Source organism: Megalobrama amblycephala, linkage group LG2 (assembly GCF_018812025.1).
Source record: "Megalobrama amblycephala isolate DHTTF-2021 linkage group LG2, ASM1881202v1, whole genome shotgun sequence".
NCBI lineage: Eukaryota > Metazoa > Chordata > Actinopteri > Cypriniformes > Xenocyprididae > Megalobrama > Megalobrama amblycephala.
The window spans coordinates 2,464,001-2,491,795 of NC_063045.1; the positions used below are offsets into that span (position 1 = coordinate 2,464,001).

A 27,795-nucleotide genomic window follows, 5' to 3' on the forward strand; every position below is an offset into this window, starting at 1 on the left:
AGTGTAATGGTGAAGGGATAGATCAAACAGGCCAATTGATGTAAGGTTTCGAAGAAATTTCATGCTCCCTTGTAAAAGTATTTTGTAGTATTTTTAAAATACAAAAATGCTGTAGTTTATTTTGATACTTGTTGTGGCTGCTGTCTTTTGTAGTTTATTTTGATACATTTAAAATTAAGGTATTTGGTATTTTATTATAGAATATATTTTGATGTTTTTTGCCCAAACCTGGGTGCAGGACTGTAAACAGCAAAAAAAAAAAAGAAAAAAAGAATTGCATTAAACAAGATGGAAAAAAATAAAATATTTGCAAAGATGAATGCATAAAACTCAGTACTAGTAATGTTTGATGAGAATTGTGCGTTAAAGGGATAGTTCACCCAGAATAATGTCGTTCCATTTTTGAAATACAAGTGAAAATACTGAAAGATTTGTCCACCGACAGTCCACGCAGCTACCACTTAGATGCTTCAAAAAGTTCATAAAGGGATTCAGGGATCAGTGTTTCCTGAAGTTGGGCTCTTGACACTTTTGATCATTTTTTTCTGGCTTCTTTGTTAGTGTTCAGAAAACACATTTACTGTGTGAGAAGTCATGACAGAATAAGATCAGATGATGTTGGTTATTAATTAATGTCATTGTGAAGTGGTCTGATTCGCTGACCAGAAGACTGAATATTATGCTACTGCATGTTATACTCCTGACAGTCAGATACATATATATAAATCTGTTTTATTTGTTCTTTAACGGTGTTTAAAATGAAATGTGTTTGGTTGCATCAAAGTTAGAGACAGTTTGGCTGAAATTGGCCTGCATGATATGGGGAAGTGACACTAATAAATGCATATACTGTATTGTCATTTTAATAAATGTAAAAAAAAAAAAAAGAAGAGACATTTTTGTTGTTGTTTTGTTTTTTGTGTGTTTTTTGCATTTAAATTCCACGTTTGATACTGTCATAGCTACATTTTATTTGGAGCCAACTGGAGTCAATGGAGGGAGGAGCCATGGTGAAGTCTTGGTTGATGACACCAGGGGGATGACTGACAGCGATGGAGCCCACTACTAATCGAGAACAGATGGGACAGATGGGACCACAATGAGATTTCAAGGTGGAACCAGGATACCAGAGGCCTCTTTTTCTTTCTTTTTTGTTTACAATGATAAAACTGCTTTGTTTTTTTATCAATGCATAATGTGGTGGACATTAAAGGGTCATGAAACCCCCCTGACAACCAATGAAGCACAGACATACAACACACTCATTATACAGAATAATGAATATTAATATATGAGCACGGATGAAATAAAAACTTTAAACACGGATACTTTATTCTGTATGAGCTATGTGACACGTGGCTAGTGTTGTTAAACTCATCACGGAGCTCCGCGCTGGAACCGATCATATGCGCGCTCTGCGTCTATATCATAACAATCGTATTTTTCATGTGTTCGTATTCAAACTCCAGTTCTGACCGCATCGCGAGCAAAATACAAACACACGTGCTGTGCTGAGGGAAACAGCCTACGGCTCGCGTGTTTGAACGCAGCTAGAGCAGGCAGAGGTGAATGAGCCGCACTTTTGTGACATTTGAATTCTCCGCTGTAATGCGATCTCACGCGGACATATTTTCCATTTGTGCTGGTAGATTACAGCAAAACAATCCACATGCACACAAACCTCTGCTCTGGTCGCGTCGCAGGAAAACACATTGTGTTGTGGCACTGAGGAAACGAGCACCAACGGTACGTCTCTGAATGACAACAGACCGAGGCGAGAGAAGCGATACTTCCTCATGCATAATACCGCAATTATAATCTTATGCATACTACAGCGCAGTGATTGGATTAAATGAGCTTTATGTCATGAATATATGTCAAGAATCGCTCGAAACGGTCTACGTCAGCATGTTCGAAAGTACACGATGACGTCAGATTTTGTGACGTTGCTCTGACTCAGCTTTTCAAACAGGAAGTCAGAAATCGCTCTGAAAAATGCAAAAATAACTATTTTTCACTTATGAATAACATTGAGTACCTTTAGTGTTTTCAATGATGTGCAGCCTATACATATCTGTTTACATCTCAAAAAAAGTGTTTTGGGGTTTCATGACCCTTTAAAAACCGTAATACAACAGTAATAGTGATAACTGCCTAAGCAAATATTACATTACATGAATCGTTTATTGTGTGGGAATACTCACCTCTAGTGGTCGAATGCTGTTACAGTACATGCTTTTTAGTTCTAGGCTACTTTCGTTTTTAACTTCCGCGAGTCAAAGGCGATGGCGTATGTAACAGAACAGAATCGCTATTAGGCTATGTTAACCAAATCTGCACTAATTTTTCAGAAGAACAGCAGTGAAAATGAATCGCCCCTTTGTTTTTCTCACAGTGTATGTTTCGTTCGTGCATGGTAAGACATTTATTTGTTACAATCCCTTTTTCCGGTCTAAAGCAACAAATGGCGCATGTGTTTATTTTACCATCTATCATTTTACTCGCGAAGGAAATACATTTATTATTTAGTAATAACTGTTTCAAGCAGCCGGGAAATTAGACGTTGTTATAGAAATAGGAAGGGCCTATTATTTCGATTCACTGTTTTAAATATAGATGATAAATACAATTTTATTTTATAGTCGTCCCTAATTCAGGTGTTGAAAACGAACATTTTTTGTTCCTGGAACCTCCTCAGCACTTGCAGTTCCCTCTGGACATCTTACTAAAGCTTTAATTTCTGATACTATAGGCATAGTACATTTTTGTGCATGGGACTTGGGACATCATACTTGACTACAAGTCACGTCACTTCACTTTACTCATAATTTGTTATATATCAGTTGCGATAAGTGGGAAGCCTCCAAAAAATGTGGTCCCCCAATTCCTCGCAGGATCAAAATCCATCCTTGGGAGAGAGGGGTCGTTAAAGAAATATTCCAGGTCGTTCTGTTGTTTAATGCATGCTAGGATCAATCAGTAGCGTTTTTAGCATAAGTTGAATTTTGTTATCAGAAATAACTGAACTAAACTAACATTGAATCATTTGTAGAGTGATCACTGTGCGTCTATGTACATTCAAGAATGTGAAAGGTCATTAGGCCACAATAAAGTCACACCGAGTGGGATGCAACAGTTATTATATTGATTGTTGGTAATGTGGTATCAGATGAAGATCAAATTTTTTTTAGGAACAATAACTGCAGTAACAATGAACAATATTGGATACTATAACAGCTTGAATCACCAGATTGATGTGGGATGTGTTGAGGTGGGAAAGGGTGGTGTCTTTCAAAATACAATACATGTACTTCCCAGTTTTAATTAATGTAAAAAATTAAAATAATAAAATATGCTTCAACATGCTCTTGTCCACATGAAAGTTAAGTATAATTTTGATCATTTCTAAAGAGTGTCCCATAAATGCATATTGAAGATGAAGTGAATGCAATTTGCAACTTTTTTTGAGTCCACTACAACTTAGTTGCTATAAAAAGTAACATGGCATCTTGCCATGAGAAGGTATCTGAGCTCAAGATAAATATTGATATAAGCTTTGAAATTAAAAATTTATTTAAGATCACCCATGATATAAGAGATTGTGTATGTTCACAGCACTATTCACTGTTCATTTCTTCTTCAGGTGTGTCTGGTGTTGATGCAGATGGAGTGTCAGTGTCTGTGAAAGAGGGAGATTCAATCATTTTTCACACTGGTGTTCAAACAAACCAACAAGACAGAATTATATGGTATTTTAATGACATTCGCATCGCTAAAATCAATAGAGACCAGAGTAAGATCTGTACAGATGTTCAGTGTAATGAAGGTACTGAGAGATTCAGAGACAGACTGAAGCTGGATCATCAGACTGGATCTCTGACCATCACAAACACCAGAACCGAACATGCTGGACGTTATCATCTAGAGGTCATCAGCAGCAGCAACAGCAGTGAAAAGATCTTCAGTGTTTCTGTCCATGGTGAGTCATTTATTAAATTATTAAAGCATAACAATCAAAAATTTTAGAACACCTCCATTTTTCAGGTTTTAGTTCAAATTCAAATTTATTTATAAAGCACTGAATAAAACAACAACACTGACCATAATGCTGTACAAACAGTAACACAATGAGCTGTTTTATTTTTTGTTTTGTTTTTTTTAAAAAAGGAACACATCCATTAGGGCTGTGACGGTGGCAAATTTTTACTACCGCGGTTGTAAATCACCAACAACCGCCGGTGTTGCGGTGGTGGGGCCCGGGGGGGGGTGGCTTGGGTTTGGTTGTATTTTATATATATATATATATATATATCTCAGAGGTTGCGTTAGACTTGCGTTTCACCGTCATTTTGATGGACAGGATCGTAAAAAAATCCATAATCAATAATTACCCGTCATTTGAATTTTTATATTTTGATAAGTCATTTAATAGCTTCTGATTTCGTCCACATTTTCATTTTTATTCACAAACTTCACTAAGCAAATGGGCCTAGTTATGCATTTATTTATATTATGAAAAGAAAGTTGATCAAAGACTGCGTCACTTTCAGTCACTTTCAGTTCATCTTGAACACGTCACAGATTGTGAGTGAATGCGATCATCCTTTCCTCTTTACTACTGTACATAACAAAATAAAAATGAATGAAAATCAAAAAATAAGTTGAAAGATACTATCTTACCGAAATCTGCATCACGTCAGTTCAATCAGTTGCAAACAATGTCACGTAACATTATAACTCAGAAAAGCCATTCGTTGACCATGAACTTATAGAAAAATAACAAAACAGTTATGTAAGTAAGCATAATTAAGCATAATTAACTTTATTATTATAAAATTATTATAAAATTAAAGACTTAAAGGTGCTAAAGAGGATGTTTTGTTTTATACATTTTTGCAATATTACTTGAAACTGTCTTTACTAACTGATAAAAGACTATTTATTAGATTCACTGAAAGGAATAATAATAATATACATCATCTGTGCACGAGGTAGGGCCTTAAAAACATCAGCCAATCGTTTACACGATCATCGCGTAAACGATTGGCCCTCTGACTTGTCAATCACTGCCGTGACGTTCCTTGTGAGATACGAGCGCAGCTGCGTGCTCCAGTAACTAGTGATGGGAAGTTCGGATCATTTTACCGACTCGGACTTTTGAGTCTCATTCAACAAAATGAACAAATCTTTTTTCAAGTCATTTCGTTCATTTCGTTCATTTTAGCAAAATGTAATTAAAATTTTACGTGTTACTTCCCCAACACATCTACTACTTATGCAAACGTTGATCCCACTACAAACAATACAAAACTACAATGCTATAAGATTCAAAAATGATTAATTCATTCTTTACCTGGGTCTTCAGTTTATGACAAGCTGATTAAGCTCACCTCACCTCTTGTCTGACAAGTCTTCGGGTTTAAGTCATTCCTTAATGACGTGACAGGCAGTCCCATGCTAAACCAATGCAGTCTGAGCCGGAAAGAGAATTGATTAGTTCTCTTCATGAGTCTTTCGGGTTTTGAGTCGTTCCTTAAACACGTGACAGACCCATACGCTATTTCTGACATTTCTGTCACTATGTTTTTGTTACTGTTTCTTGAGGATCTGTGGTGTGTTACTATTTTATAAATAAATAAAGCCCTGTTATAAATAAAATATTGATTAATTTATCTTTTTGACTGTCTATCTGTAAATAAACACTAGGCTAATCCAAGCCTACAATACAAAGTATTTATAGCCTAGTTTGTTCATTTTTACTCCAATTTTGAGTTTGCTGTTATAATAATTGCTTTTCCTAGGCAGACTTGACATATTGGTCTAATATATGTATAAGAAGATTGCTCAAAAAGGACATAATGACATAAATTAAAAGCAAATAACATTTTGAATTTGAATTATTAATGTTAGTTTAAAACATCAAGGTTACGTTAACTTCAGCTTTAACAGTTGTAACACAAACTCAAATAAAACTGGAGAGTTAAAGTTATTTACTAAGAAATATAATGTGCTTGGGTCACACAGCATTGGTTTAGCGTATGGGTCTGTCACGTGATTAGGAAGGACTCAAAAACCCGAAAGACTCATAAAAAGAACTAATCAATTCTCTTTCCGGCTCAGAATGCATTGGTTTGGCGTATGGGTCTGTCACGTGATTAAGGAACGACTCAAAACCCGAAAGACTCATGAAATGAACTAATCAATTAAATCAACAGGTGAACTACTACTAGCAGTACAGAACCTACAGAATATTGCGTATGCGCGACTGAACGAATCACCCCCCGAGACGACTCGTTCTTACCGAGTCACATTAAAGATTTGTTCAAAATGAACAAATCGTTCAAGAACGACACATCACTACCAGTAACTTTCCACACTCCACAGGCGCCGCATACAATGTTTTTGTCAGGAGACAGGAGTAACAACTGCAGATTATGAGTTACCTGCGGTGAGTCCGACATAATGAATCCACTAACACGACACAGCGAATGCCGGTGGTGACACTCGTGTTCCAATACTCGTGCACGAGTTTTGGGGGGCTTTCACTCGAAAGGAGGGGGGGTTGTTCTTACGCATGCGCTCAATTCAAAAACTCAGTAACAGTCTTTGGATTCTCAGTCGACGAAAAGATCCTCTTTAGCACCTTTAATCTGAGTGCTCGTCTGTGTGTAATCAAGCGCAGTGTTTTCATTTTGTTCTGGAGACTGAACTCGCGCTCTGCTGCCACACTAGAGCGCACTCACCACCTACTGGACAGGGATGGGAATTACAGTTACAAGCTACATAATGTGTCAAAATGATGGACGGCCTGCAGATTTTTTTCCGTCACTGCTAAAAAAAAATCCATCAATGACGGAAAATTTTCAGTTAACGTGACCTCTGATATATATATTATATATAAAAAATGTCACACTTCAGTTAGGCAACTTCACCACCGCAGTGGCGCGGTTGTCATGCCTACCGTCACAGCCCTAACATCCATATAATTATGTAAGTAATATAAAAAGAAACCTTAAAAAGACAGTCAAAATACATCTTAACAAGAGGCATATATGATACTAGCAACCTGTATCAGTATGTTTTCAAATGACTTTTAAACTGACCGAGCGTCGGTACATCCCTAAAACATAATGGCAGGTTGTTCCATAATTTAGCGGCAGCGACCGCAAATGCACAGTCCCCTCTGGATTTCATCTTCGACCGGGAAACAACAAGAAGTTTCTGTGATTGAGATCGTAGGGATCTTATTGGGTTTTGTTCTTGAATTAGATCAGCAATATAATATGGAGCTAAGCCATGTAGAGACTTAAATATGCCTACAGATAATAAAATTGTAAAATTAATCCTAAAAGAAACAGACAGCCAATGCAATGATTTTAACACCGGGGTAATATGATCTAATTTACCAGTGCCTGTGAGCATTCTTACATCTGCATTTTGGACCATTTGCAGTCTGTCTAACGGTGCATTCCAAACGGTATATATTGCCCTCTAAAGGGCACTTCGGAGTGAAAATAATCATGGCCGCCATTGAAGGGTCGTTCCAAACCGAAGTGCTCAAAACTGGCCACTTCAAAGGGCCCTTCGGAACTGATGGACACTTTGGGCCCCCATTATCCTTTGCACAGGGAAGTTGTTGGACGTCACAGAATGGGTACAGGAGGATATAGGAGTTCGATTTTACCTATTAATGTATGTATAGTATTTTTCTATATTACTGTAATATTTATACGAGTTAGATTTGGTACATTATTATGGTCAAAACGACATTGTACTTCAACAAAAATACTTTACAACTCCCTTTATCAGTCCATTCAAATGTTTCAAATACATAGACACAATATACATTATATTTAAAGTAAAACACCGGCAGTAGCTTATAATGTTAAATTAATGCGTATTAAATCAAAGAGTAAACCAGGGGAAAAAAGATGAAGGCGCCTCCTTGATTGTCTCCTTAAGATGACGCTGAAGTGCGTTCCAAAAAATTTTTTTTTTTTTACTCCTACACCCTTCCGAAGCTCTCACTCCATAGAGTAAACCCTTTGAAGGGATTAGGGCATAGGGATGAGCCCTTCCGAATGGAACGCAGGGTAAGACTTTATTTTGAGCATAATATAACGAATTGCAGTAGTCTAATCTTGAGACGATAAACGAATGAATAACTTTTTTTAAATCTTTCTGGGATAAAAACGGCTTATTCTTAGAGATCATCAGTTGAATTTATGCAGTTTAATGTCTCAATGTATTGTACTAAGTTAAAGCAACGTACAAATTGAAGATAAAAAAGAGATCATGGGATTTAAATTTTAAACTACCTAAACTTATGTGCAGCAGACGACCCAGAAGCGAAGAGGCAGTTACAGACAGAGTTTATTAAATGTTCAAAAGGTTTAACACAGTCAGTCTGCTGAGCACCGAGTCCTCGGGAGTCGCTCAGTCCTGGACTCGGAAACTCCTCTGGTGGAAGAAAATCCTTAACTGTTCCTGGCAAATGGTAGACAGAGTAGAAACCAGGCTTTTTTTGATGTAGGTGATGGAGTGAAACAGTCAGGTGTCTGGACAGGTACTGAGACTGAGATCGAGACGAACATACAATTAACATCTCACACATATCAGGGCTGCAAAGAAGAGCTGAGTTACACACCACAACTCGGAAACAATCATCTGGCAAAAAGACGAGAAAACAGCAGGCAGAAAAATCAGAGTAGAGAAGAAACAGGTGAGAAGCTGATCAGCACGAGCGCTGATTGCAACGACAAACAGCTGAGCCTAAGTGGCAATAATAATAGAGGAACAAAAGAAACAAAGAGAAAATCAAACCTGACTCATGACAAAACTACTTTCATCAAAGTAAAGTAGTCAGATATAAGAGCTGAACATACTCTACAGTGGTAATCAAATATTTTTAAGGAACTTCTTCCTAACACTGTTCCAGAAGTTCATACAAATGTGTTGCACTTGTAGATCACTTTGTTTTATTATACCATTACTTACAAAAAAAAAAAAAAACCTCTTAAATCTCCAATATGTTTTCAGCTTTTATGTAATTTAAACATTTCTTTAACCTTTTATAGTACCGCTTTCTTTTGTGACATTTCATTTACTGGACGGGTCATGTCGGGTCAGGCATGAAGATGAGGAGAGGCAATGCGGAACCTTTTAGAATTATATATATTTTTTATGATTTTTGTTTTTTTAATTTTACTTCATTAAACTAAACAAAAAAAAGATAATCCACAGCAGGAAACTTGCAACATAGTGTGAGAACACAGCACCAGACAAATAACTGAACAGATAAATACACAGACAGACGATAACGGATAATGTGCAATGTAATCATTAACTTTGACAACAAATGAGTAATGGGGAACAAATGAAAACAAAGTATAGTTTTTATTTGGATGTTTACATTTGATTCTGAATGAGTTTGAGGCTGTGCTCCGTCACCGTGGCTAACGGCTAATGCTACACTGTTGGAGAGATTTATAAAGAATGAAGTTGTGTTTATGAATTATACAGACTGCAAGTGTTTAAAAATGAAAAATAGCGACGGCTCTTATCTCCGTGAATACAGTAATAAATGATGGTAACTTTAACCTCATTTAACAGTACATTAGCAACATGCTAACGAAACATTTAGAAAGACAATTTACAAATATCACTAAAAATATGTTATCATGGATCATGTCAGTTATTATTGCTCCATCTGCCATTTTTCGCTGTTGTTCTTGCTTGCTTACCTAGTCTGATGATTCACCTGTGCACATCCAGACGTCCTGCCCTTGTCTAATGCCTTGAACATGGGCTGGCATATGCAAATATTGGGGGCGTACATATTAATGATCCCGACTGTTACGTAACAGTCGGTGTTATGTTGAGATTCGCCTGTTCTTCAGAGGTCTTTTGCACAAATCGAATTTACATAAGAAGGAGGAAACAATGGAGTTTGAGACTCACTGTATGTCATTTCCATGTACTGAACTCTAATTATTTAACTATGCCAAGGTAAATTCAATTTTCAATTCTAGAGCACCTTTAAGCGGTTAACTTGACACACAAGACAGAAGTGATATTATTAATTCTGAGGCTAATGTAAATGCTTCTTTACTGGATCTCCCAGCACTGTGTAGTAACAATGTCACGTGATCAAGATCGGCCTGTGAGTAGCTCGTGCCTCGCGCTGCACTGACATTGGTCCAAACTGTAAACGCTCCATGAAGCACAAATGAGTTGCACAGTTTTTTTTCCCGCTTTTATTACATTTGCCATTTGGTGTTGGGCAATGTTGTGGTGGTCACGCCAGCGTGACTGCTAACACATTTGGATCGCACCAGCAGGAAAGTTGCAGTCTGGAGCCCTGTAAAGAAAATCTATCTTAAATATTAAATTAAATCCAGGATGAAAATGATGGTTTAAATGTAAACCTGCTTATTTTGAAGCAAGGTTTAAAGTTTGGTGCAACAGAATTAGAATTATTAGATAAACCTTGATTAAATCTAGATTTAAACTTAATCCTTATTGGTGCAACCCACCCTTAAAACTGCTTAAAAATCATGCTGTTCTGAAAGTTTTGTCTATTGTGTAATGATTGAATAATCAGCATCTTATCCAAAGTCCAAAGAATTTGATGCAAAATGTATTCATAAGAACAAAATTTGCATAAAGTGAAGTTCACCTAGGTTGCCATTTAAAAGTAAAGCTTTCACTGATTTTTTTTGCTGCAAGTTTAATTACTTCAAAAACAGTAAAAACCTCATTGCTGAGAAATGTAATATAGCTTTTCAGTAGCGAAGCTGTTTTATTGATAAAAGTTGCAGAGCAGTGTTTGACAGCAAGTTTATGTGTGCGGGATAAAGAGATTAAAGTTGAATGGTAATTAAACTTGACTAAAACTACCTGTGCATTAAACTGTTTTAGCCATTATTACAGTCACTCAGAGCCAAGTATTCAGATAGATTACAGTATAGCCATGTGCTAATTTTGTTTCTCCTGTTTTTTCTCTTGTTGATTTTTTTTTTTTTTTCACAAAAAAGACCCTACGTGTAACTCTTTGTTTGTATTTCAGGTGTGTCTGCTGCAGATACAAATGAAGTCAAGATGAAGTCAGTGATGGAGGGACAATATATCATGTTAGATACTGGCGTAATAATAGACCAAGGTGATTCAATTATGTGGTATTTTAATGACAATCGCATCGCTTATATCAGTTGGGGTCCAGAAATCTGGAAATCTCGGAGATTCAGAGACAGACTGCAGCTGGATCATCAAACTGGATCTCTCAACATCAGAAACGTTAAAACCACAGACACTGGACAATATAAACTAGAGATCACCAACAGCAGCAGCATCCAGCATTTCCTCAGCATCAGCAGTAACAGCGTCAAGAGATTCAGTGTTACTGTGAGTGGTGAGTGTCATTTAGTTATTCAGTACTGTTCAAAACTTTTATTGGCTTAATTTAAAAGTTTTCTTTGCAGACTTCTCTTAATGTTAAAAAATAATTGTGATCATCTCAATCATGTATATATGCTATAAATGTTTATATACACGGATACACACATATACAGTATATACATATATTCATGCATAAATGCTTTAGGTGAGGCTATAGATCACTGAATTATACAACATTCTGTTATTACTACAATCAGAATGTATAATGTTTTTATCTATATGAACATCATCACACCTGAGCAACCTCTCAACACACAGACACACACACACACAATCATTTTACAGATTTGGGGCAGGAGTCATTTTCTACACAAATGTCCTGATTAAGATCCTGATATACTTTATGCGAAATTGAAGAATGAACTGATGTGATGTATTTCGAACAAAATCAGGCCAAAACAATGTCCGATTGGAGTTTATTTTGGAAGTTCGAAACAGCTTGCCAAAGCAAACTTCCACAAAACTTGGCTCCGGCTGGTAAACACCTTTGTTCTACCTGTCACGTATTTTGTATGATTGGACTACCCGTACCTGTGTGACGTCATCGACAGTCGTTTTCAGTAAAGAGACCCCGTTGCTGCAGTCATCTCGTGTCCGTGTCGTCTTATTCTAAAGTATATAAAATACATAACATGGTGTCAGAAGTGGGATAAAAAAAGAAAAAGAAAAGAAAAGAAAAGCACAACTGAAAAGATTTCGCTACTGCAGCCACCATCAGCTTTGTCTCTTCAAGGCAACTTGGCGGAAAATTGGAAGGTATGGCTTCAGAAATTCAGAAGTTGTACCTCATTGCTAGTGGCGTGGCAGAGAAATCAGAGACAGTACAGTGTGCTACGTTTCTTCATATTGCGGGTGAAGAAGCCATTAAAGTGTACAACACATTCCAGTTCACGGAGCGAGAAGTTAATAAAATTGAGGAACTGAAAAAGAAATTCAAAGAATATTGTGAGCCCAGAAAGAATCTTCCGTACATTCGCCACATGTTTTTTACGAGAGCGTAAGGCTCAGAAGAAACAATTGATGCATACGTCACAGATCTCAAACACAAGGCGAAAGACTGTGAATTTGGCGATTTGACTGATTCGCTGATCAGGGACAGAATTGTATGCAGGATAAAAGACGACAGTGTTCGTGCAAGATTGTTGCGTGAGGCAGACCTCACATTGGAAAAAGCCATTGACATCTGTCGGGCCAACGAGTTGACATCAAGTCAGATGAAAATGCTAGCTGAAGAAATAGATGTGAACAAAATAAGTAGTGTCAAAAACAAAAAGACAAGAGGAGGCAAAATAATGCAACGTGAACAAAAAAGTAAACAGCATGCAATGGAAAGTCACCATAAATCAAACGTGAAATGTTCAAGGTGTGGTTATCAGCATGAATACAAAAAGTGCCCAGCTTATGGACAAACTTGCAAAGCATGCAACAAAAGAAACCACTTTGCGAAAATGTACAGAACGCAAGCCTCCACCAAGAAAATACAGGCAATAGAACAAGATGAACAAGATGAACAAAGTGATGAACAAGATGATTTCTTTGTTGGAACCATGGATGTGCAGATAACACACACAATGGAAAATGTGCACACAGTCACCACTAAAACAAAAAGTGAAAATGACAAATGGACTGAAAGCCTGAAAATGAACAACAAGAACATTACATTTAAATTAGACACAGGGGCTGCATGTAATGTAATACCCAACAATTTGTTCAAATCATTGGAAACCCAAAGAAAATTCAAAAAATCCACCTGTCACTTAATTACATATTCTGGCCACAAGATGTCGCCTGTGGGACAAGTTCAGCTCACCTTCACCTACAAAAACCAAAAGCACAATATTCAATTTCAAGTGGTTGACGGCAATTCTGCAATTCTTGGCTGCACAACTTGTGAAAAATTAGGGATGGTGAGAAGAATATATGAAATAAAGACTAAAGATGACATCTTGAAAGACTTTGATGACCTCTTTTCTGGCCTTGGTTGCTTGCCAATTGAGCATCACATCAAAACAGACCCCGATGTATCACCAGTGATCCATTCACCAAGAAAGGTTCCTGTAGCACTCAAGGACAAAATAGTTGAAGAGCTACACAAGATGGAAAGCATGGGTGTAATCATAAAGCAAACAGAACCGACAGATTGGGTGAACAGCATGGTAACAGTGGTGAAACCAAACAAGATACGTATATGCATGGATCCACAAGACCTAAATAAAGCAATAAAGCTTGAACATTATCCTCTATTGACAGTGGAAGAAGTGGTATCCAGCATGCCAAATGCAAAGATATTCTCAGTCCTGGACGCTAATCAAGGATTCTGGCAAATAAAACTGGATGATGAGAGCTCGAAACTCTGCACGTTCCACACGCCAATAGGGAGGTATAGATTTCTTCGCTTACCATTTGAAGTCTTCCAGCGTGCGGTCGCGCAGATGATAGAAGGTCTTGAAGGTGTGGTCAATGTCATTGATGACATCCTAGTATGGGGAGAGACAACAGAAGAGCACGATAACAGACTCATCAAGCTGCTGGAAAGAGCAAGAGAATGGAACCTAAAACTAAACAAGAGCAAGTGCCAGATAAGAACATCAAAAATAAAATATCTTGGACACATAATTACAGAAGAAGGTCTTAAGCCAGATGACGAAAAGGTGAGAGCAATAGTGCAGATGCCACCACCTGAAAACAAACAAGCACTTATGGTGCAATACCTATCCAAATTCATTCCAAACTTGATGTTCAGTGGCACTGGGAGGAAGAGCAACCCCACACAGCAAGGGACTCCTAGGCGGATCCGCATTCAAGTCGCCAAACCCGCGTGACTGTCACATCCGTTTTGACGCCGCCCAGAGGATCAGATCCGCATCCGGGCGGCACCATAAATTCTACTGTCAATCAGCGGATCCTGAGCGGACCCATGTCGGATCCGCGGACGCGCACGCGCCTTTACTGTAACGGCTGTATCAATTTGCGGGTCCCAAACGGACCCGCCGCGGAGGTAAGGTTTTAATCGCGGATGCGGAGCGGATGCAGCGCGGAGCCAAGGCGGGTCCGTGATCCGCCTTCGTTGCGGATCCGTCACTGCGAGCAAGTGGACTCCGATACGGGTCCGTTCGCGGCAGAGGTGGAAAGTCCAGGGCTCAGAAAGTAAAAGTCCTGCCATATTTTTTTTTCCACCCACTGAAGCATTAATGAGATAAATAAGTGATTAATTGAGTGATGATTGAGCATTATTGAAGACACCTGATGATAACAAGCAGAATCACCAAAGGAGAAAATCACAATTTTTAAGACACCATCACAGTGGTCATGGTTTGCTTTAGTTGGGCTTTTGACCCTTCACTTATTAATATATGAATTTGTTTGGGCAGTTTTAACTGAATTATAACAGCCAGACAAGCAAAGAGAAAAGCTGGTCAGGTAACGTTGGTTATGTTTTCACATAATCATTATTTGATCTGAATCACTGAACTCATTTAGAGCCCAATCTCTGAGTTAGATTTACGTTATTGATTACAGCACAAAATCAGCTTTATCAGTATAATCCAAAGGGTTTCACAAAAGTTGTTCTGAATAAATCAAAAGAAAATTTCTTCCAGGCACACACAGACATCAAGTACCAGCCTGTGAATCTCAACGACGGTGACAAGCAACATATTCTGATCAACAGATCAACTCTGAACATTAGAAAACAAGCTACTAAAAAGTCACAGAAAAACAGCAAAAAACAAAATAGTGAGAATAAAGAAAATTACTAAAACAATTAAGCTCATAATTTATTCATGCAGCAATGCATGATGGGAGCCGTGGATGAGTTTTGATTGGTGGCACCCAGAATGCACTGCAACATGCTTTATGATGGCCACCACTGTTGAGATTCACAGGATGATTCTTGATCTCTGTGTGTCTAAATGAGGGCTTTTTTTCCCCAAGAACTTTTGATGAAACCTTTGAATTATTTTGGAAAAAACAAAAACAAAAAAAAAAACTGGATCTTGTGCTGTAGAATCACAGTGCTGCTATAATCAATAATGTAAATCTAACTCAGAGATTGGGCTCTAGATGAGTTCAGTGATTCAGATCAAATAATGATTATGTGAAAACATAACCAACACCACCTGATCATGTTTTAACTTTGCTTGTCAGGTTAGTTTTAATGCAGTTAAAACTGCCCAAGTAAATTCTAATGTTAAAAAGTCAAGGGTCAAGAGCCCAACTAAAACAAACCCTGACCTCTGTGATGGTGTCTTAAAAATTGTGATTTTCTCCTTTGGTGATTCTGCTTGTTATCATCAGGTGTCTTCAATAATGCTCAATCATCACTCAATTAATCACTTAATTATCTCATTAACTTTAACACTGCTTCAGTGGGTGGAAAAAAAATATGTCAGGACTTTTACTTTCTGAGCCCTGGACTTTCACTTTCTGAGCCCTGGACTTTCCACCTCTGCGCGATACCTCCGTGGTGGATCCGATACGGAGTCCTTTTGCTGTGTGGGACAAGAAAGCTTCACAAAAATGAAGACTTTGCTGATGAATGCTCCAACATTGAAGTTCTTTGATGTACAGAAACCACTGACACTCTCAGTTGATGCCAGCTCAGAAGGTATCGGGGCAGTCATTCTGCAAGATAAAAAACCAGTTGCTTATGGATCACGTGCCTTAACTGATGCTCAAAAAAGATATGCACAAATTGAAAAAGAATTACTTCCAATAGTCTATGGATGCGAGAAATTTCATCAATACATCTATGGCAAGGAAGTGGAAGTTGAAAGTGATCACAAACCACTGGAAAGTATTTTCAAGAAATCACTGCACCAAGCTCCACCCAGGTTACAGCCCATGCTTCTCAGACTTCAAAGATACAACCTAAAGGTAACCTACAAACCAGCTAAAGAGATGCATATCGCTGATGCACTAAGTCGTGCATACCTGAATGAGCATACAGAAGACTTACTTGGTCAAGAGTTAGAGCTGTGCTGGATAACGACGTATCTGCCTGTGTCTGAAGAAAAGCTGCGTGTTTTCCCCAGAACTGCAACTACTGTGCAAAATGACCATGGATGGATGGCCTAAAGAGAGAGGTGAGGTTCCAAAACTGATTCAAGCATACTGGACATTCAAGGAAGAAATAAGCTTCACATCAGGACTTCTTTTCAAATCTGCAAAGCTCATTGTTCCAAGCAAGTTGAGACAAGAGATGCTGAAGAAAATTCATGAATCACATCTTGGAGTTGTAAAATGCAAAGAAAGAGCCAGGGATGTTCTATATTGGCCGAACATGTCAACACAAATTGAAGAGTTTGTCATCTGCAGTCATCTCGTGTCCGTGTCGTCTCATATAAAATACATAACGCTACCATTGGTCTGTCCGTGGAGATTACATAATAGGTGGGTGTGCACTGAGGCTCTGCCTTCTTTCACATGAAAATCTTCTCTGGTTCATTTCTTCTGTTCAGTCCATAGAGGTCAGATGTCCGCGAGTGAAAACATGAACATAGCCAGTATTATAGTAGAAAATTAAGTTGTACTTCTGATGAGACACTGACATTGATATTTTATGTTTAATTAAAGCTACTTGATTTTTTAAGAAAGCTATTGTATAAAGTGCTATATAAATAAATGTGATGTGACTTTACTGGAGTGCCGAATTGCAGAGCTCGTGCAAACATACACTCTCAGAAAATAAAGTACATAATTGTACCTTTAGGGGTACAATGGCTTGTCACTGGGTCTGTACCCTCAAGGGTACAGTTTTTGTACCCTTAGCATAGGGTACAAATTTGTACCCTTGTGATTTGTACCTTAAGAGACCAGTTTTGTACCTTTATTTAACAGTACAAAAATTGACCCTTCAAAAATGGGACAAAATTGGCAAAATTTTTCTTTTCTCCCAGTGTGTTTAAGATTTTAATTCAAAATGCCTAATCTGTTGCATGAAAGTACTGTTGTTAAAATAACTTAATAATGAATAAACAACCACTTTCAGTCAGTGATAGGATTATATTTTATATCACTCTCAGAAAATAAAGTACATAATTGTACCTTAAGGGGTACAATGGCTTGTCACTGGGGCTGTACCCTCAAGGGTACACATTTGTACCCTTGTGATTTGTACCTTAAGAGACCAGTTTTGTACCTTTGGTGACAATTTTGTACCTTTATTTAACAAATTTTTTACAAAATTGGCTTTGACAGCGTACAATCGTTGACTATAATGAGATGTATATATTTTACACACACACACGCTGAATTAAAATCAGAATTTATTAAATCCTTTTCATTTTAATATTTTTCAACATTTCATTTTAAACACATTTTTAAACATTCCATATGACTCCATCTTGCCGGGTGTTAAAAAGTAACACTGAAGCAGTGTTAAAGTTAATGAGATAATTGATTGATGATTGAGTGGTGATTGACAATTAGTGGAGACACCTGATGATAATAAGCAGAATCACTGAAGAAACAACAAGAGAAAAAGAGAGAGACACAACAACTACAACTGACTTCCAGCCATTAAACATTATTACACTTATTATTAACCAGTTTGATTTGATTTCTGTCACACATCAACAAAAGTTCTTACTGAGAATTAACAGATGTTTAGATGTTAATGTTTGAATGAAAGTTTAGTTTGAAGTCACCATGATGGTGAAAAGCATTTCCTTTAGTTGGGCTCTTGACTCTCTTTATTAACATTAATTTATCTCTGGCTGCTCCAACTTTGTGTTTGTAGAGCACATTTGTTATAGTCAGAGAAAACTATGATCTATACTGTGTTTCCCAATAGTGCTGTAAGCCAAAGGTTATCAGTTTAGGTTTACAATGTTTTGGGAATCACAGTCATAATGGTTGTGTTTTCTCATTGTGAAATGGTCAGATTCATTGGTGACATCCAGCATTAACTGGTGATATAGATGTTATATTATTTCTTTACAGTAAATCTGTTGAGATCCAGCAGAGCTCTTACAATCTGAAAAGTTTTTATTTTTAAACACAAACAGACATCAAGAATCAGCATATGACCCTCAACAATGGTGACAATCAAACAAAGTGCTTCATGTTGCAGTGCATGATGGGAGCCACCAATCAAAACTCATCCATGGCTCCCATCATGCATTGCTGCATGAATAAATTATGCAGCTGAATTGTCCTATAATTTTCGTAGATTGTTCATGTTTGCTTTATTTTTCTGTTGTTTTGTTGTGACAGTAGCTTGTTCTGTGATGTTCAGAGTCGATCTGTTTGTCAGTATTTTGTATTTATTTATCGTCACCGTTCTTGAGAATCAGATGCTGATTCTTGATGTCTGTGTGTTTAAACACTGAAGCTTCAGTGCATAATGTATTATTCTTAAAAAAAAGAGAAAAAAAGGTCTTCCTGCTGTTGGATCTCAAGCTGTAAACTCACATGACTACAATCATTAACACTAAAGCTACACATCAAGCACACAGTCAGAGATTTAGACTTTAAATGACAACTGGCTTAATTCAACATTCATAAAAATATATTGTGACCAGATCCTTTTTTCTCTGACTATAACAAATGTGCTTTACAAACACAAAGTTGGAGCAGTCAGAGAAAATTAATAATAAAAGGTAAAGAGTCAAGAGCCCAACTAAAGCAAACGCTGACCTCTTTCATGGTGACTTGAAATAAAACATTCCATAAATCATTAATTAAGACCTTTTTTCTCTCTTTCCTTCAGTGATTCTGCTTATTATCATCAGGTGTCTCCACTAATTGTCAATCATCACTCAATCATCAATCAATTATCAATCAATTATCTCATTAACTTTAACACTGCTTCAGTGTTACTTTTTAACTCCCAGTAAGATGGAGTCATATGTACACTTTGGGTGTTCATTTAACACTGGGCATTTTGCTGTGCAGTGTGGGTGGAGTCAGATGTTCGATAGCAGTATATCACTGCTCATATATATCAAACTTCTTTTTACTCCTAAACAATGAACAAAAAAGAACTTTGTCATGAGTATATCAGGGACTTTAGTCTCCAAAGAGTTGTGATTTTCTGGGGATGATCAGATTCAGTACTGATGTAAACTAAGGACACAGTATATGTTCATTTAGTGTTGGGAGAATTGCACAAGTGGATTGTAGTATATTTTGTAAAATCTCTGTGTGCTGAATAGAGTAAAGTTGTTCATATACAACATTCCTGCAATATCTGGTGTACATGTATGACCTTTTAAAGGGTTAGTTCACCCAAAAATGAAAGTTCTGTCATTTATTACTCGCTCTCATGTCATTCCACACCAGTAAGACCTTCATTAATCTTCGGAACACAAATTATTATTAATATTATCAATATTAATTTTATAAAGTGACAAGAATATTTTTGGTGCGCCAAAAAAACTAAATAACGACTTATAAAGTGTCGATTTCAAAACACTGCTTCAGGAAGATTCGGTGCGTTATGAATCAGCGTGTCAAATCAGCAGTCCCACTCACACAATTCAGCAGTTTGGCGGTTTGACACGCAATCCGATTCATGATTGCGTGTCATGATTTGACACGCTGATTCATAACACTTCGAAACTTCAGTGTTTTGAAATCGGTCATCACTATATAAGTTGTTTTTTTGGCACACCAAAAATATTGTCGTCGCTTTATAATATTAATATTGAACCACTGTACTCACATGAACTGATTTAAATATGTTTTTAGTACATTAATGGATCTTGAGAGAGAAAATATCATTGCTGGCTATGCAGGCATCACTGAGCCATCGGATTTCAACTAAAATATCTTAATTTGTGTTCTGAAGATTAATGAAGGTCTTACGGGTGTGGAACGACATGAGAGTGAGTAATAAATGACAGAATTTTCATTTTTGGGTGAACTAACCCTTTAAGAGTATGTGGTCTGTGACACCACAGTAAAGATGTTGGAGTGAAAAGAGAGTGCCTTTCATTTTTTTCAAAATGTTTTTTTTTTTTTTTAAACCGACTCTCCTACAGACAAGAATACATAATTGCCCAAATAAACAAAAAGAGAATATGTCATGGAATTTGTTAAACAAAAATAAGAATCCATACGCTAGTAAGTTCCAAACAGAGGTGGGTAATCCAGGGTCCAAAGAGTAAAAGTCCTGCCATATTTTTGTTCCACCCACTGAAGCATTAATGAGATAAATAAGTGATTAATTGAGTGATGATTGAGCATTATTGAAGACACCTGATGATAACAAGCAGAATCACCAAAGGAGAAAATCACAATTTTTAAGTTACCATCATCGAGGTCAGGGCTTGTTTTAGTTGAGCTCTTGACCCTTGACTTTTTAATATTAGATTTAGTTTGGGCAGTTTTAACTGCATTAAAACCAACCAGACAAGCCAAGTTAAGAGATGATCAGGTGGTGTTGGTTATGTTTTCACATAATCATTATTTGATCTGAATCACTGAACTCGTTTAGAGCCCAATCTCTGAGTTAGATTTACGTTATTGATTACAGCAGCACTGTGATTCTACAGCACAAGATCAGCTTTATCAATACAGAATTTTTTTTTTTTTAAAAAAGTTGTCCTTATCACAAAAAAAAATTATATATATATATATTTTAGGCACACACAGACATCAAGAATCAGCCTGTGAATCTCAACAATGGTGACAAGCAACATATTCTGATCAACAGATCAACTCTGAACATTAGAAAACAAGCTACTAAAAAGTCACAGAAAAACAGCAAAATTTTAATAGTGAGAATAAAGAAAATTACTAAGACAATTCAGCTCATAATTTATTCATGCAGCAATGCATGATGGGAGGCATGGATGAATTTTGATTGGTGGCACCCAGAATGCATTGCAACATGCTTTATGATGGTCACCACTGTTGAGATTCACAGGATGATTCTTGATGTCTGTGAGTTTAAATGAGCTGTTTTTTTTTTTTTTAAGTCAGAACTCTAAAAAAAAAATATATATATTAATAAAGCTGATCTTCTGCTGTAGAATCACAGTGCTGCTGTAATCAATAATGTAAATCTAACTCAGAGATTGAGCTCTAAATGAGTTCAGTGATTCAGATCAAATAATGATTATGTAAAAACATAACCAACAACACCTGATCATCTTTTAACTTTGCTTTTCTGGTTGGTTTTAATGCAGTTAAAACTGCCCAAACAAAATCTAATATTAAAAAGTCAAGAGCTCAACTAAAACAAACCCTGACCTCGATGATGGTAAGTTAAAAATTGTGATTTTCTCCTTTGGTGATTCTGCTTGTTATCATCAGGTGTCTTCAATAATGCTCAATCATCACTCAATTAATCACTTATTTATCTCATTAATGCTTCAGTGGGTGGAATAAAAATATGGCAGGACTTTTACTCTTTGGACCCTGGATTACCCACCTCTGGTTCCAAAACAATAAGAAAATTCGTATTTAGGAGATATAAGCGTTCAAAACTTACTTACAGTCTCTCACATCTGCCAATATGGATCAGTGATGTAGATTATATCACTCTGCACTCCTTCTCATCAGATTTTCTATCCAATAAAATGCTCTCTATAATCTGAAGCCCCACCCCCTACATTAAATGCTGAAGCTGCAGCTGAAATCGGTCATTTGTTCACACATTTACTATTTTTTACATGGTGAATGGCACATATATATATATATATATATATAGGGTACAATATATATAGTGCAATATATAGGGGATTGGTAACGATTGTAGGGAAAACACCCTAGGAAGTAAAATTAGCTCAAATGAAATAATTTATTAGGGAATTATAAAGAGTTGCAGAGGTGGAAAGTCCAGGGGTCAGAAAGTAAAAGTCCTGCCATATTTTTATTCCACCCACTGAAGCATTAATGAGATAAATAAGTGATTAATTGAGTGATGATTGAGCATTATTGAAGACACCTGATGATAACAAGCAGAATCGCCAAAGGAGAAAATCACAATTTTTAAGTTACCATCATCGAGGGCAGGGTTTGTTTTAGTTGAGCTCTTGATCCTTGACTTTTAAATATTAGGTTTTTTTGGGCAGTTTTAACTGCATTAAAACCAACCAGACAAGCAAAGTTCAAAGATGATCAGGTGTTGTTGGTTATGTTTTCACATAATCATTATTTGATCTGAATCGCTGAACTCATTTAGAGCCCAATCTCTGAGTTAGATTTACATTATTGATTACAGCAGCACTGTGATTCTACAGCATAAGATCAGCTTTATCAATATAATCTAAAGGATTTCTTAAAAGTTATTCTGATCAAAAGAAAAAACTCTTTCTCTTAGGCACACACAGACATCAAGAATCAGCCTGTGAATCTCAGTGACGGTGACAAGCAACATATTCTGATCAACAGATCAACTCTGAACATTAGAAAACAAGCTACTAAAAAGTCACAGAAAAACAGCAAAAAATAGAAAAAAAGAATAAAGAAAATTACTAAGACAATTCAGCTCATAATTTATTCATGCAGCAATGCATGATGGGAGCCGTGGATGAATTTTGATTGGTGGCTCCCAGAATGCATTGCAACATGCTTTTTGACGGTCACCACTGTTGAGATTCACAGACTGATTCTTGATGTCTGTGTGTCCAAATGAGAGCCATTTTTGCTTTAGAACAACTTTTAATAAATCCTTTGAATTATATTGATAAAGCTGATCTTCTGTATAATCACAGTGATGCTGTAATCAATAATGTAAATCTAACTCAGAGATTGAGCTCTAAATGAGTTCAGTGATTCAGATCAAATAATGATTATGTGAAAACATAACCAACACCACCTGATCATCTTTTAACTTTGGTCTTTGATCATCTTTGATCATCTTTGTCTGGTTGATTTTAATGCAGTTAAAACTGCCCCAACAAAATCTAATATTAAAATACCAAGGGTCAAGAGCTCAACTAAAACAAACCCTGACCTCGATGATGGAAACTTAAAAATTGTTTTTTGAGATTTTCTCCTTTGGTGATTCTGCATGTTATCATCAGGTGTCTTCAATAATGCTCAATCATCACTCAATTAATCACTTATTTATCTCATTAATGCTTCAGTGGGTGGAATAAAAATATGGCAGGACTTTTACTTTCTGACCCCTGGACTTTCCACCTCTGAAGAGTTGTAAGTTTACGACCGAGCAACTGATGCGTCCAGCGTTCATTTGCTCGAGCCGTAATAAGCTCTTCTAGTGGATATGAATATCCAACAATTGTGAAAACACCGATTAAAGCCCGGTAACTTAAGATCGCAGTTTAAGACATTAAATTATAGAAGCACATAATACAAGACACTTTCTTTTAAAAATCTACAAGAGATTTTATTTATTCTAACACAAACTAATCTAACACCAACACACGCACACACCACACATACATTCATACGCGTTGCAGTAAGAAGGAAATGAGAAAGAGTTTTGAAAGAGAGAGAGAGAGAGAGAGAGAGAGAGATGATTAACAGAATTCCTATCAATGCATTTCAAAGACCCGAACGAACCATGAATCATTAATTTAAATGCACCAGTTCAGTTTTCATCTGGAGGTACTTGCTTGCGTTGACTTTAAATGTGAATTTCCCTCATCGTGCAGAGAAGGGTTTCCCAAGTCGATGATTGGTCCAGGTCAGGTCCGTGTGGAACAATGAAAGGAAGTCTCTTTGTCGCTGGAGTTGAAGCGGCAAAAGTTGTTGGTTGAACTTGGCGAAACTTAGGACATGAGACTTTCAGCGGTAAAGAAAAATTAAGTAAAAGAAAAGAAAAGAAAAGAAAAGTGAGTGAAGGTTGGATGGCTTGAATGAGCGGCTTGCCTGTTCTCCTTGTTACTCCATTGTTCTTGGTACTTGTCTTGACTTCTCTTACCAGAACTAACCCGTTCACTATCTTGCAATATGACAATTTAAACTTAGTTGTTTGTCACACCTCTGAGAAATCTTGGCCAATCAGACATCGTCCTGTTTCAAAAGGGCTTTTCTCTGCCCCCAATAAAACATAGGTGTTACATCCCGTTTCTGCTTCAGCAGAGAGTGCCATTTTAACATAATTGCTATTAAATGGAATACAATACATTTTAAACAGATTTCATTCAAGTCAGGATATAGGAAAGGGGGAAAGAATCAAATTAAGTCCAAATAAGGCATACTTTCAGTCAGTCATTCAAGAGTTAACACATTTACATGAATTGTGAGTGTTCTAAAACAAACTGGTTACAAGTAGTACTTGTGGACACAATTTGCAAAATGTATGCAGTTAAAAGATATTTGATAAGTCCATTTAAAATTGTTTGGAACAATTTTGATGCAGTTTTAGTTGTAGAACGGTCTTCATTGTTTTTTCTGTAATGTTTTAGTCCCTTAGAGAAACAAATGGGGCCTGCATTGTTTTCTCTGTTTCTTCTGATCTGAAGATCAAAGACTCTTTATCTTCCTGGGTGACCCTTTGGTATGTCACTTCTCCTGCTGTCAGGAGGCATAGTGTGTCATAAAAGCAATCATCATTGGTTTCTCTGTAGACGAGTTGGAGCTGAAACCTCGATTCTGAATTAGAATTATGTTTTGAAAGAATCATCTGAATGATTTATTTGTCTGGTTCGTCCATGGTTCCTACACGATTCAGTCTTTCCATTGGGGCGAATGAACCACCCAAACAGAATTTAGGCAAAGACAGCGTTAATCTTTTTTTTATTATTTTTGCATTGATTAAAAGCAGTATCTTGAGAAGTTTGATGAACAGCAGTAGAATGTCCAGACCAATATATATATATATTTTTTTTAAGTTACCTGAGCAGTTGAATTAAATACACTAGAAGAGAAAGAACAAAATATAAGTTTTTAAATTCATAGCTCAGTTGAATCTTTGCCTTCTTGGGCTTGCAGTTAAAGCTGTTAAACTGAATGTGCGAAGCAGACTGTTAAATAACTACTGTTAACTGTTAACAACAACAAAACCCGAAAACACCTGCAACTGTTGAAAAGAAAGCAACTCAAGAATTAAAAAAATAAAATAAAATCGACTGTTATTCCTTGTGAGGTGTAAAATACTGTAATTTCTTTCTTACTTTGCAATCTAACGGTTATTTTTCTTAAATGAGACATCCTTGATGACGTATGCAGCCCTCTAATGTGACCTCCAGAGGACGCAGCCTTCCAAATGAGACGCAGCTATTGAATAATGCTGCGTGTTTCAAAGCACTTCAATGGGACTTTAAATAAGTTACTTCTTCTTTAAATCATATATTGCGTTAGTACATTTGAATTTTAATTTACTTGCCGACTGCTAAAAACGTATGTTCTATATAGTTTGAATGTGTGTTGTACGAATATAATCTGGACGTACTATATCCACCATGATGTCATTATCATGTGACCTGTCAGCATCAGTTGCATCGCTTCACTGTCATTCACATATCCTCTCCTGTGGCCTCATGGGATAGTAAAGAGTCCATATGCACACTTCAGAATTTCACCGGAAGTAGCGGGTCATCTGGGGACTTTTCACCTACTGTTTTTTGAATACTATGTTTTCGGACATACTACACTTACATGGCAGACTGTATCTGGTCTATTATATAGTAGGGAAGTTTTTGACTGTTGAACACATATCTGTGTAATGATGATGTTTGGCCCTTATCGTTAAAGATTCACAAGATGGTTCCATTTATCTTAAAACTGATAACCGAAGCAAAAAGGTGTAAATAGGTCAAATTGTTGATTGATTTATCTCTATATAGACTAATGACTGTCTGCCTTTAGCTGTTCCAGGTTCAGGTCTGTCTTCAGGAGCTGTTGCAGGAATATGTGTTCCTGTTGTTCTACTGGTCATGGCTGTTGTGATTTACTGTTGCCACAGGACTAACAAAAGCAAAATGGCAAGTATTAAATACAGCTGAAATAACAAGAGAAGAATTTGCTGTGTAAAAGGGTATTTGTAAATATATTTTCACTCAGGGTGTGATATAAATGTACACTGAGAACAGTTATTCTACTTTATCTTAATTTTCATCATCACATAACAACAGAACTTTACAGGTGAGACAGTCAAAACAAACACAAACCAATTTTACAAATAAACTAAAAAATATGAAGGAAACTGCAGCATTATTTAGAGATAAAATATGATGTCTTTTTGATAATTCTTTGTAAAATATTTGTAATGTAATTAAAGTGTTTCAGAACAATCTGATTCATAAAAAGATGACATTATTTTTTTCTGACAAGTAATTTATTTCACTGACCTAACTGTGGGATGTTTATGGTTGATAACCAACTTAATGCAATAATAATAATCAGATTACAGGGGTCAAAATTTAATAACTCTGATTAAATGCCAAATATTCAATTAGTTTAAACTGAGAATTTCTCATCAAACACGAAACATTAAAAACACATTATTCCTAGTCTGTTGCTGATTGTGTCTCGTTTCTCTTGTTTCCTGACCTTTTTTGTATAACTGGATTTGTGTAATTTTCTGTTAATTTTTTTCACACTCTGTGAATCTGTTATCTTACAGGTGAATAAGGGCTGAATAAGAAGAGATCATTGATGAAGGACAAGGGGATAAATGAAACAGGATCAGAAAATAACACAAGCTGAAACAGACACTGTGTTGATCAATGATTTGATTTGAGAGTGAATAATGACTTGAATTTTGGCCACTTCATCATACAGATTGATCATATCACTTCAGAAGACATGGATTAAACCACTGGAGTTGTATGATTTACTTTTATGATTCCTTGATGTCCTTTTGGAGCTTGAAACTTTTGGACCCCATTGACTTTAAAACATCTTTTGTGTTCCAGTAGAAGAAAGTCAAACAGGTTTGGAACAACATAAGGATGAGTAAATAATGACAAAATCCTCATGGGAGCATTTGAAACCAGCTGCTTCCCAGCTAACAGAATTTTGTTATAAGAACTTTCTCTAAACATTCAGTGTTGGTTCTGGGAACATTAAAAATGTCCAGTTTCCTTAATGTTAGTAGAATGTTATTTAAAGGTTAGTTTGATGTTCCTGAAACATTCTTTCAATCATTCAAACACCTGCTGTGAACAAACACTGAAAGAAAAAGAAATAAGAGCACAAACTACAACTTTCTTCAGCCACAGCCTTAGATGAACTGAAGCTAAAAGACATTAAATCTCTGAAGATCTGATTAAACAACTCCACAAACAGCATTACCAGCTTCACTTATTACTAACCAGACTGACTTTATTTCTGTCACACGTCTACAGAAGATCTTATTGAGAATTAACAGAGGTTTAGATGTTCGTTTGAGGTCACCATCATGGAGATCAGGGTTTGCGTTAGTTGAGCTCTTGACCCTTGACATTTGTTGAATTGCTTCTTTTTCAGCAGTTGCAT

At 36.6% G+C, this 27,795-nt stretch overlaps 1 protein-coding gene across 1 annotated transcript; it reads left to right on the forward strand.

Moving 5' to 3' along the window:
* The first annotated feature begins 2,265 nt into the window (after positions 1–2,265).
* Positions 2,266–27,298, forward strand: LOC125263157. Its single transcript, XM_048182071.1, has 5 exons — positions 2,266–2,416; positions 3,644–3,979; positions 11,069–11,410; positions 26,185–26,300; positions 26,942–27,298. The coding sequence occupies exons 1-5, from the start codon at positions 2,368–2,370 to the stop codon at positions 26,954–26,956; spliced, it is 858 nt and encodes a 285-aa protein (XP_048038028.1). The 5' UTR covers positions 2,266–2,367; the 3' UTR covers positions 26,957–27,298.
* Positions 27,299–27,795: the final 497 nt, after the last annotated feature.

Coding starts and splice junctions, on each gene's coding strand:
- LOC125263157 (XM_048182071.1), top strand. CDS start 2,368: ATGAATCGCCCCTTTGTTTTTCTCACAGTGTATGTTTCGTTCGTGCAT. Junction 2,417..3,643: donor GTATGTTTCGTTCGTGCATG/GTAAGACATTTA, acceptor TTTCTTCTTCAG/GTGTGTCTGGTGTTGATGCA. Junction 11,411..26,184: donor ATTCAGTGTTACTGTGAGTG/GTGAGTGTCATT, acceptor GTCTGCCTTTAG/CTGTTCCAGGTTCAGGTCTG.